General features: G+C 42.1%; 1 protein-coding gene across 1 annotated transcript in view; it reads left to right on the top strand.

Annotated features, from left to right (window-relative positions):
• Positions 1 to 5,429: 5,429 nt before the first annotated feature.
• The window catches only part of LOC144345246 (cytochrome P450 1A5-like), a gene marked incomplete at its 5' end in the record, with an annotated part of 130,441 nt that continues 123,816 nt past the window's right edge, over positions 5,430 to 12,054 (top strand). The window contains 3 exons of the mRNA XM_085495878.1: positions 5,430 to 5,499; positions 5,626 to 5,799; positions 6,338 to 6,434. Of these exons, the coding sequence (XP_085352004.1) occupies positions 5,430 to 5,499; positions 5,626 to 5,799; positions 6,338 to 6,434 (341 nt within the window). The remainder of the gene's footprint in view (positions 5,500 to 5,625; positions 5,800 to 6,337; positions 6,435 to 12,054) is intronic.

The following is a 12,054-nucleotide window of genomic DNA, read 5'->3' as shown; positions in this document are numbered from 1 at the left end:
CATAAGCACGTAGCTACTCAACTTAACTTTGCGAAGCATTTCTTCGCAAAGTTAAGTTAAGGAGCTACGTGCTTAAGTTAAGTCATTGCTCTCGATTTAAATTTAAACTCTTCATTGAACGTCACGTTTAGCAAGCGTATAATAAATATACATACGAGTTTTAAAAAATAATTAAACAATACGAGACACGAATGCATCAGCTTCAGCTCATTGGGGTGCATATAGTTTCCCGTTTGTTTTCTTTAAAAATTAAATAATTTGTGTTACCAGCAACCGATCAATTTTCATATAGCTAAATAGCGGAGCGATTTTCATGTAGCGGACGGATTTTCATGTAGCCAACGGATTGTCATGTAGCAGAGCAATTTTCAAGTAGCGGAGCGATTTTCAAGTAGCCGACCGATTTTCATATAGCCGGCCTATATTCATGTAGCGGAACAATTTTCAAGTAGCTGACCAAATGACTACAAATAGACCCAGGAAAGTATATATGTTTGGAATCGCCAGACTTCAAGCATTTCAAAGGTGTGTTTGCCATGCCCGTATCTGCATTCTATGGTGCGTTACTTAATCAAAAGTGAAACATTACTTTTTTTGTAAAAATTCTGTTTTAGTCTAATTGCCCCCAAGTCAAACCACAACACATTGGTAAATAATCCATGAAATAGTTTGTCTGGACACATTCAATTTCCTCTCTTTGTCACCTTAAAGCTGTGAAAATTTGGTGTTAATCGGACGACAATAAGTATACGTTATTTTTATTAAAGACCTTGTATTTTGAAAAACATAAACTCCCAGAAAACGTCGATGAAGTCACAGCAAAGATTTTCAAGCGTGTTTATCTGCACAAGCGATTTGTTTTCCCACCAAGGTCTGTTTTAACATGTGTAGGGGCATCCAAATGTGTAACGCTATTGTAAACTATAAAATATAGGAATGGGATAGCCATAGTTCGATAAAATCGGCAGATGAAAACACCAAAATCAATGATTTTTTTCAGTGGCTGTGTGACATTGTGTCTGACACATTCATATGCAAATGGCTAATCTGTGAAATAAACAGGGGCGGAGACAAACCACTCAAATGTTTGGAAACACTAATTGTGTGTCAGAAAGCTACTGATAACACATCCTAACATTGCTTTGTCTTGAGTTAATCTTTGAAACTTATAGGCACACAAATTAAACCTATGTTGTTGATTTTGGAAAACACTGCTGAAGCTGCCTTGCTTCCACTCAGAAAATCTACATTTTAACCAACTTACTTGACATTCTAGGTTACGTTGACTTTATCAGATGAAAGTTTATAGTGCATTTCATCAATTAATAAATGAATGTGAAAATCGTAATTTTCAACACAAATAATAGTCTCGTTACCTTAAATGACTGGTAGAAACAAGGCTGGTAAAATTTTGCGAAATAGTAGTTAGTTAGAATTTCCAGACACGCAATTGACACATTGTGGGATATCGAACTATGGATGATAAACAGCAAGTGATATTTCCAGAGATATAGTTGGAATCGAAGCAAAGGAGTGGCCTATTAATTCATGAAACATACTCACACATATCCGTACATATCATCCTGTCTTATTGTGTGTGGGGCAAAGCTGTCATGCACACAATCGGAAAAATGTTTATTACTGTAAATAATTATGATCAATAAAAACTGAAATTTAGAAAAACTATGAAGAATTAATAATGAAAATATGTGATTTGCTGTACAGTTTCCAGTAAATCACAAGTCCCAGAAGAACATACGAGTCGTCAAAACGTACAGTTTGGTGACAGTTGGATTTAACTATTCCATAAGAACATCGCATCGTCGAATTTTGTATAGTTTCAATACGCATACAAGCACCCGTATATATTTTGATAATAAACCCCTCATTCACATTGTGCAAATACAGACAAAACATTAAACCTTTCTGACCGTAACATGTACATGTAAGTCTTGTATAAACCCGAATGAAAAGTCCGGAGTCACGTCGAATACTTCTAGCGAGTCACCCCTCTAAAAACGCCTTTAATGTGCCAATGACATTGAACTTTGTTCTTCCATAAAGCAGCAGTTTCCATCTTCAAATAATCATAATACCCTTGATACCCTGGCGAAGCTTGTCTATTTTTTCGGAAAACGACTGTCCCAAGGGATTTTCGTCTTCTGAATTTCTCAAGATAAACGTGCCAAGGTTGTTTTGTTTACAGAAAAATAATTGTAACGTCAAAAAATAATTAAAATAAATAATTATAGTAATTATATAAAAAAAAAAAATAAGCCAGCCAGGATCTTATTTTAATCAGATTGGTCTTTTGGCAGCATTTCTTGTATTAATTTCCATTGCACAATAAAGTAGAAAATATTGTTACTGAGGCACAGAATTTGCATGCATTTTTCTCCCCGGCCATTCACGCAAACTGCAAATGAAGTCTTTTACCTCATCCATAGTTGTTGACACTTTGCAACCGCCTTGATGGATGTATTGTGACGTATTGTGACCCCCGGGTTCTGACCTTGCATTCTGGCTACATTTACTTTCATACCAGTGCAATTTCCTTTCACTATTACATACAGATTTCATATTTAATATTTAAAACCAACCTTTATTTCACTTTAGTTTTCACTTTTCTAAAATTATTTAACTGATTATTTTCGCTCCCATCATGCAATCTGCCACAGTACTTCCGCTGACACAGTGACGATAGCCAACATAACTACAAATAACCTCGCCCTCAGGAGCTGAGTAATAATCATGAAGGTTTTTTTGAAAAATTGTTCAAAGAATGTCCATGAAGGTTTTTTTGAAAATACTGCAATGAATGTCTACATGACCATGTGTATTAGTGGAACCACATCCGAACAACCCAGCTGCTATTCAACTCAAATTCTACCACAGTACTGACATTCAGACTACGTAGGTGTGCTATTTATGCTACCTAGTCATATCATGATACGACTCAAAAACTTAATTAAAATAAGCAAATCCAATTCAGTGGACTTAATTATTTGCTTTTTCTCTAATAATATATTTCCTAACGGTTGTGTGTAAACGCGGTATTATATACTTTTCTCCATACGATATTTATTAGTCATTCTTATCTCTAAAACATATCGTTCTCTCATTTGCTGCCTTTTAGATCTTCTCAAAAGTTGCATTTACTTTCTGTTTCTTCATGATCACTGGTGGTATGGATTGATCGTTAGCTAATTCCACATGGCGTTATCATCTATGCATTGCTTAATATGAACTTGTATTGCTTGACATGTCACGATGGTTGTCATTTCTTGATCGTCTTCCTCCGACTTTTATCGAACATTTTGCGACCTCTCATATTAGTTCGGTTGAACCATTTATGGTTGGAGCACGGCTAAGGCAAAATGATTGTTTCAGTCAGTCTATCTTGATTGCCTATTTTTGGTGAAGGCGTATGCTTGGTATTTTGCAATACCACACCTGTATTATACTGCTGTCTCGAACAAGTTAGCCCTGCGTACAGTGCTGTGTGTACGGGGACGCGTTCGGTTGATAGATGTCCCCACCACAGCCCTGCGTACCTCCATAGACAAAGTCCGGGACTTTGAAAAGTATACATTTTTTAATGAAATAACATGCCCAGGTACCAAAAATGATGATCGATCACCAGATATATGAAAATTCACAGGAATTTGTTTCAGCTATTAGAACAATATAATAGAGCTTTTATAATACTAATTTAAAAACGCACTTCAAAAACAAAGATTGCAATGTTTGAAGATGTAGATTCTCTCTCAGGACGCAACAGTACTGCTGACTTCTCTCTCCACTGGACACCAACTAACTATTTAAGTTGATTTGCATACAAAGCAGAGCTTACAACATGATAGCTATTTATAGAGGGTGTTTTTTTTTACTTTTCATATAATACAGTAGTCACACAATGAATATAATAAGGCAGTACACCTGTACTTTACCTGTACAAATTACTTAGACAAAAGCCAGCTAAGATTTTCTGTTATCTTGCATGCTTTATGAATTTATTCAAGTCTGAATGCAGCACTTTTTTTCGGTGGTGATATGGGTAATTGGTATTCACACAACGATTTTGTCAGTCATTTTCTTGTGTTTTGACCGGTTTGATGCCATTGTCGCATGTGTATATATAATTTATATATAAAGACTTTTGACTGAAGGCTCTGGAAAATCCTATGATGAGTACTGAGTGAGTAAGTCATAGTCCAGTCAAGAACATTCTAGTTTATCACATCTCACTGTTGTTACGCATGCTGTGATTGGTTGAGACTCGGTCACATTGGAAAAAATGGATATTAGATGGTATATTGCCCGCCAAGTGGATATTACATGGTATATCACATGGATGACGTCACTGAAACGACTGCGCATACCCACTGCGCATAACAAATTGTCGTTCGCTGATTTTGTTTTCGTTCGCCGTCGCTCTTATTTTTTTGTCGTAATGGCTTCGAAGAGACATGCAGAACTTTCACCCTCTGAATTGGACAATATTCTGTTAGAGAATGACATTAAAATGACCAGGATGGCAACAAGTAATGCCATTTCCACATTTTAACAATATCTGGGAAGCAAATTTGGATACGGCGAAGGCGCCCTAGAAACGTTTACAGCAACGACGCTCGACACTGCACTGAGAACGTTTTACGCCGAGGTACGAACGCAGAAGGGAGAAGTATACACGACGAAATCATTACAGTCACTTATATATGGGATACAAAGCTTTTTTAAAACCAACCCCCAATGCGCCGAAATTTTGATTTAGTTAGCGGAGATGAATTTGCCGTTAACCGAAAGATGTTTGCAGCCGTAAGTAAGCAGCTTAAAGGTCAAGGCAAAGGGAACGTCTGTCACAAGCCAGCAATTCTTCCCGGCGATCTAAGCAAACTAACAACATACTTCAGTAGATATAGCACAAGTGCTCCGGTCCTTCTACACAAAGTATGGTTTAGCATTATGCTATATTTTTGTGGCAGAGGAAGAGAAGGTCAGCGTGATTTACGGGGAAGTCATTTTATGGTGAAGTCGGACGATAACAGTAGCATGTACGTTTTTCAGGTGGAGAGCGAAGTGAGCAAAAATCACCAATGCGACGACGATGGTGTGTCTGGTGGCATCATGTATGCAAACAACAGCAACCCTCGACACTGTCCTGTACGTGCTTTTAAGCTATACCTTTCCAAAGCCAACATACGATGTGATGCTCTCTTCCAACGACCACGTGATAATTACTCTGTTGATGACGATGTATGGTTTGAAAACAAACCTATTGGCAAAAACACCTTGTCAGAAATGATGGCTCTGATATCCAAGTGCGCTAGTTTAAGCCAGCGGTACACCAATCACTGTATTCGTGCTACATCAATCATTCTTAGCGAAGCCTGGTTTAATAATCGTCATTTTTTGTAACGTATTGGTTATTTACACGACACAAATCGGCAGCGCTACCACCAGGACCAATAGGATACCCATTTATTGGCAATATACTTGGTGAGTACCAATATATATATATATATATTGCTTGCCCAATACAGATTGGGCTAGATATTAGTAAACATCAATTATGCAACGATTCATAAATTAATATTCACCCACATCATTGGCTATCCACAATAGATTTGGAAAATGAACCACAGTTGACGATTACAAACTATGGTAAGAAGTACGGAGATGTTTTCACTATAAGGATTGGTAGTCAATCTGTAATTGTACTCAATACCATCAACCTTATCAAAGAAGCATTGGTGACAAAACAAAACGACTTTGCAGGAAGGCCGTACTTCTTCTCACGTAAGTTAGCGTGGATATATAAATCATCGTGAACAATTACAAACATTTGGATCGTCTCCGTAAACACTACTGTGATCATGCGAAGAGAAATGACCGCCATGCAGCTCGCGATCGATTCTTTGTAAACAAACCTGAACCTGTAACCTGTGTTTTGTACCTGCCTTTATTTTTTTTGCGTTAATAGGCCGTCGCACTTGTTTGCGTTTTGCGCCCGTGCTATAACCACCGACTTCTAAGACTACTAAGCATGTTACTGTACATATATGCAATTCATTATGGGAGAGATATTTCCATTGTATATAATTGTCTGTAAAATAGAAACTGAAAAATGCCACAGAAACAATTGTATAATACAAATTTTAACCATTAGTGTCATTTCGGACTCTTGTATCTCGGAAAATTAGGTCCAGCGACCGATTTTGTTTCAGTTTGACTGTCCTGTCGGCACAAACCCATAATTATGAAAGATTGGTGAACATAATATATGATCTGCAATTCTGCTCGAACCTCATTGAGTAGTTCAACACTCATGTTTCAGGTACCGGCGTGTTTGCAGAGGAAGGTGAAGACATCATTTTTAGTAACTTTACGGCAAAATGGAAATTTTTACGCAAAGTTGGGCACCAGGCTATCAGGTGGGTTGAGAAGCAGGTGTGTAATGAACACGCTATAAGGTGGGTAGAAAGTTTGGTGTGGAGTGAACACGCTATTATGTGGGTTGAAAGGCCAGTGTGAAATGAACACGCTGTCAAGTTTGATTGAAAGGCTAGTGTGGAGTTAGCATGCTATTATGTGGGTTGAAAGGCTGTTGTGGAATGAACACGCTATTAGGTGGGCTGAAAAGCCGGTGTTGAGTGAACACGCTATCAGGTGGGTTGAAAGGCTGTTGTGGAATGAACACGCTATTATGTGGGTTGAAAGGCTGTTGTGGAATGAACACGCTATTAGGTGGGCTGAAAAGCCAGTGTTGAGTGAACACGCTATCAGGTGGGTTGAAAGGCTGTTGTGGAATGAACACGCTATTAGGTGGGTTGAAAGGCTGTTGTGAAATGAACACTCTATTAGGTGGGTTGAAAGGCTGTTGTGGAATGAATACGCTATTAGGTAGGTTGAAAGGCTAGTGTGGTGTGAAAACGCTATCAGGTGGGTTGAAAGGCCAGTGTGGAATGAACACGCTGTCAAGTTTGATTGAAAGGCTAGTGTGGTGTGAAAACGCTATCAGGTGGGTTGAAAGGCTGATGTGGAATGAACACGCTATTAGGTGGGTTGAAAGGCTGTTGTGAAATGAACACTCTATTAGGTGGGTTGAAAGGCTGTTGTGGAATGAATACGCTATTAGGTGGGTTGAAGGGCTAGTGTGGTGTTAAAACGCTATTAGGTGGGTTGAAAGGCCGGTGTGGAATGAGCACGCTATTAGGTGGATTGAAAGGCTAGTGTGGAGTGAAAACGCCATCGGGTTGGTTGAAAAGCCAGTGTGGAGTGAACACGCTATTAGGTGGGTTGAAAGGCTAGTGTGGAGTGAACACGCCACCAGGTTGGTTGAAAAGCCAGTGTTGAGTGAACACGCTATCAGGTGGGTTGAAAGGCCGGTGTGGAATTAACATGCTATTAGGTGGGTTAAAAAGGCTAGTGTGGAGAGAACACGCCACCAGGTTGGTTGAAAGCCAGCGTGGAGTGAACACGCTATCAGATGGATTGAAAGGCTGTTGTGGAATGAACACGCTATTATGTGGATTGAAAGGCTAGTGTGGAGTGAAAACGCTATCAGCTGGGTTGAAAGGCCAGTGTGGAGTGAACACGCTATTAGGTGGATTGAAAGGCTAGTGTGGAGTGAAAACGCTATCAGGTGGGTTGAAAGGCCAGTGTGGAGTGTACACGCTATTAGGTGGGTTGAAAGGTTAGTGTGGAGTGAACACGCCACCAGGTTGATTGAAAAGCCAGTGTTGAGAGGCCGGTGTGGAATGAACACGCTATTAGCTGGGTTGAAAGGCCAGTGTGGAGTGAACACGCTCTCAGGTGGGTTAAAAGGCCAGCGTGGAGTGAACACGCTATTAGGTGAGTTGAAAGGCTATTGTGGAGTTAACACGCTATTAGGTGAGTTGAAAGGCTATTGTGGTGTTAACATGCTATCAGGTGGGTTGAATGGCTAGTTTGGAATGAACACACTTATAGGTGGGTTGAAAGGCCAGTGTAGAGAGAACACGCTATCAGGTGAGTTTTAAAGCTAAATAGTTCAGATAGATTCTCACCAAAGTGTGTTGCCATGCGATCTGCTTAGCGATTTCACATAGGATATTTTAAAGACACAGATTAAATTGTTGAGTGAACATGCTATCAGGTGGGTTGAAAGGCCGGTGTGGAATGAACACGCTATTAGGTGGGTTAAAAGGCTAGTGTGGAGAGAACACGCCACCAGGTTGGTTGAAAGCCAGCGTGAAGTGAACACGCTATCAGGTGGGATGAAAGGCTGTTGTGGAATGGACAAGCTATTATATGGATTGAAAGGCCGGTGTGGAGTGAAAACGCTATCAGCTGGGTTGAAAGGCCAGTGTGGAGCGAACACGCTATTAGGTGGATTGAAAGGCTAGTGTGGAGTGAAAACGCTATCAGGTGGGTTGAAAGGCCAGTGTGGAGTGAACACGCTATTAGGTGAGTTGAAAGGCTAGTGTGGTGTGAACACGCCACCAGGTTGGTTGAAAAGCCAGTGTTGAGAGGCTGGTGTGGAATGAACACGCTATTAGGTGGGTTAAAAGGCTAGTGAGGAGTGAACACGCTATTAGGTGGGTTGAAAGGCCGGTGTGGAATGAACACGCTGTCAAGTTTGATTGAAAGGCAAGTGTACAGTTAACATGCTATTAGGTGGGTTGAAAGGCCGGTGTGGAGTGAACACGCTATTAGGTGGATTGAAAGGCTAGTGTGGAGTGAACACGCTACCAGGTGTGTTGAAAGGCCGGTGAGGAGTGAACACGCTATTAGGTGGGTTGAAAGGCCGGTGTGGAATGAACACGCTGTCAAGTTTGATTGAAATGCAAGTGTACAGTTAACACGCTATCATGTGGGTTGAAAGGCTGGTGTGGAATGAGCACGCTATTAGGTGGATTGAAAGGCGAGTGTGGAGTGAACACGCTATCAGGTAGGTTGAAAGGCCAGTGTGGAGTGAACACGCTATTAGGTGGATTGAAAGGCTAGTGTGGAGTGAAAACGCTATCAGGTGGGTTGAAAGACCAGTGTGGAGTGAACACGCTATTAGGTGAGTTGAAAGGCTAGTGTGGTGTGAACACGCCACCAGGTTGGTTGAAAAGCCAGTGTTGAGAGGCTGGTGTGGAATGAACACGCTATTAGGTGGGTTAAAAGGCTAGTGAGGAGTGAACACGCTATTAGGTGGGTTGAAAGGCCGGTGTGGAATGTACACGCTGTCAAGTTTGATTGAAAGGCAAGTGTACAGTTAGCATGCTATTAGGTGGGTTGAAAGGCCGGTGTGGAGTGAACACGCTATTAGGTGGATTGAAAGGCTAGTGTGGAGTGAACACGCTACCAGGTGTGTTGAAAGGCCGGTGAGGAGTGAACACGCTATTAGGTGGGTTGAAAGGCCGGTATGGAATGAACACGCTGTCAAGTTTGATTGAAATGCAAGTGTACAGTTAACACGCTATCATGTGGGTTGAAAGGCTGGTGTGGAATGAGCACGCTATTAGGTGGATTGAAAGGCGAGTGTGGAGTGAACACGCTATCAGGTAGGTTGAAAGGCCAGTGTGGAGTGAACACGCTATTTGGTGGATTGAAAGGCTAGTGTGGAGTGAAAACGCTGTCAGGTGGGTTGAAAGACCAGTGAGGAGGGAACACGCTATTAGGTGGGTTGAAAGGCCGGTGTGGAATGAACACGCTATTAGGTGGGTTGAAAGGCCGGTGTGGAATGAACACGCTGTCAAGTTTGATTGAAAGGCAAGTGTACAGTTAACATGCTATTAGGTGGGTTGAAAGGCCGGTGTGGAATGAGCATGCTATTAGGTGGATTGAAAGGCTAGTGTGGAGTGAACACGCTATCAGGTGGGTTGAAAGGCTGTTGTGGAATTAACACGCTAATATGTGGATTGAAAGGCTAGTGTGGAGTGAAAACGCTATCAGCCAGGTCGAAAGGCCAGTGTGGAGTGAACACGCTATTAGGTGGATTGAAAGGCTAGTGTGGAGTGAAAACTCTATCAGGTGGGTTGAAAGGCCAGTAAGGAGTGAACATGCTATTAGGTGGGTGAAAGGCCGGAGTGGAATGAACACGCTGTCAAGTTTGATTGAAAGGCAAGTGTACAGTTAACACGCTATTAGGTGGGTTGAAAGGCTGTTGTGAAATGAACACTCTATTAGGTGGGTTGAAAGGCTGTTGTGGAATGAATACGCTATTAGGTGGGTTGAAGGGCTAGTGTGGTGTGAAAACGCTATTAGGTGGGTTGAAAGGCCGGTGTGGAATGAGCACGCTATTAGGTGGATTGAAAGGCTAGTGTGGAGTGAAAACGCTATCAGGTGGGTTGAAAGGCCAGTGTGGAGTGAACACGCTATCAGGTAGGTTGAAAGGCCAGTGTGGAGTGAACACGCTATTAGGTGGATTGAAAGGCTTGTGTGGAGTGAAAACGCTATCAGGTGGGTTGAAAGGCCAGTGAGGAGTGAACACGCTATTAGGTGGGTTGAAAAGCCGGTGTGGAATGAACACGCTATTAGGTGGGTTGAAAGGCCGGTGTGGAATGAACACGCTATTAGGTGGGTTGAAAGGCCGGTGTGGAATGAAAACGCTATCAGGTGGGTTGAAAGGCCGGTGTGGAATGAACATGCTATTAGGTGGGTTGAAAAGCCGGTGTGGAATGAACACGCTGTCAAGTTTGATTGAAAGGCAAGTGTACAGTTAACATGCTATTAGGTGGGTTGAAAGGCCGGTGTGGAATGAGCACGCTATTAGGTGGATTGAAAGGCTAGTGTGGAGTGAACACGCTATCAGGTGGGTTGAAAGGCCAGTGTGGAGTGAACACGCTATCAGGTGGATTGAAAGGCTAGTGTGGAGTGAAAACGCTATCAGGTGGGTTGAAAGGCCAGTGTGGAGTGAACACGCCATCAGGTTGGTTGAAAAGCCAGTGTGCAGTGAACACGCTATTAGGTGGGTTGAAAGGCTAGTGTGGAGTAAACACGCCACCAGGTTGGACGAAAAGCCAGTGTAGAGAGAACACGCTATCAAGTGAGTTTTAAAGCTAAATAGTTCTGATAGATTCTCACCAAAGTGTGTTGCCATGCGATCTGCTTAGCGATTTCACATAGGATATTTTAAAGACACCGATTAAATTGTTGAGTGAACACGCCACCAGGTTGGTTGAAAAGCCAGTGTGGAGTGAAAACGCTATTAGGTGGGTTGAAAGGCTAGTGTGGAGTGAACACGCCACCAGGTTGGTTGAAAAGCCAGTGTTGAGTGAACACGCTATCAGGTGGGTTGAAAGGCTGTTGTGGAATGGACACGCTATTATATGGATTGAAAGGCCGGTGTGGAGTGAAAACGCTATCAGCTGGGTTGAAAGGCCAGTGTGGAGCGAACACGCTATTAGGTGGATTGAAAGGCTAGTGTGGAGTGAAAACGCTATCAGGTGGGTTGAAAGGCCAGTGTGGAGTGAACACGCTATTAGGTGGTTTGAAAGGCTAGTGTGGAGTGAACACGCCACCAGGTTGGTTGAAAAGCCAGTGTTGAGAGGCTGGTGTGGAATGAACACGCTATTAGGTGGGTTAAAAGGCTAGTGAGGAGTGAACACGCTATTAGGTGGGTTGAAAGGCCGGTGTGGAATGAACACGCTGTCAAGTTTGATTGAAAGGCAAGGGTACAGTTAACATGCTATTAGGTGGGTTGAAAGGCCGGTGTGGAGTGAACACGCTATTAGGTGGATTGAAAGGCTAGTGTGGAGTGAACATGCTACCAGGTGTGTTGAAAGGCCAGTGAGGAGTGAACACGCTATTAGGTGGGTTGAAAGGCCGGTGTGGAATGAACACGCTGTCAAGTTTGATTGAAATGCAAGTGTACAGTTAACACGCTATCATGTGGGTTGAAAGGCTGGTGTGGAATGAGCACGCTATTAGGTGGATTGAAAGGCGAGTGTGGAGTGAACACGCTATCAGGTAGGTTGAAAGGCCAGTGTGGAGTGAACACGCTATTAGGTGGATTGAAAGGCTAGTGTGGAGTGAAAACGCTATCAGGTGGGTTGAAAGACCAGTGTGGAGTGAACACGCTAT

The sequence above is a fragment of the Saccoglossus kowalevskii genome, chromosome 22 (assembly GCF_978046115.1).
Source record: "Saccoglossus kowalevskii chromosome 22, keSacKowa6.1, whole genome shotgun sequence".
NCBI classification, from domain to species: Eukaryota; Metazoa; Hemichordata; class Enteropneusta; family Harrimaniidae; genus Saccoglossus; species Saccoglossus kowalevskii.
Note: the sequence above shows the minus strand (reverse complement) of the source record. Positions and strands in the feature narration are given on the sequence as shown.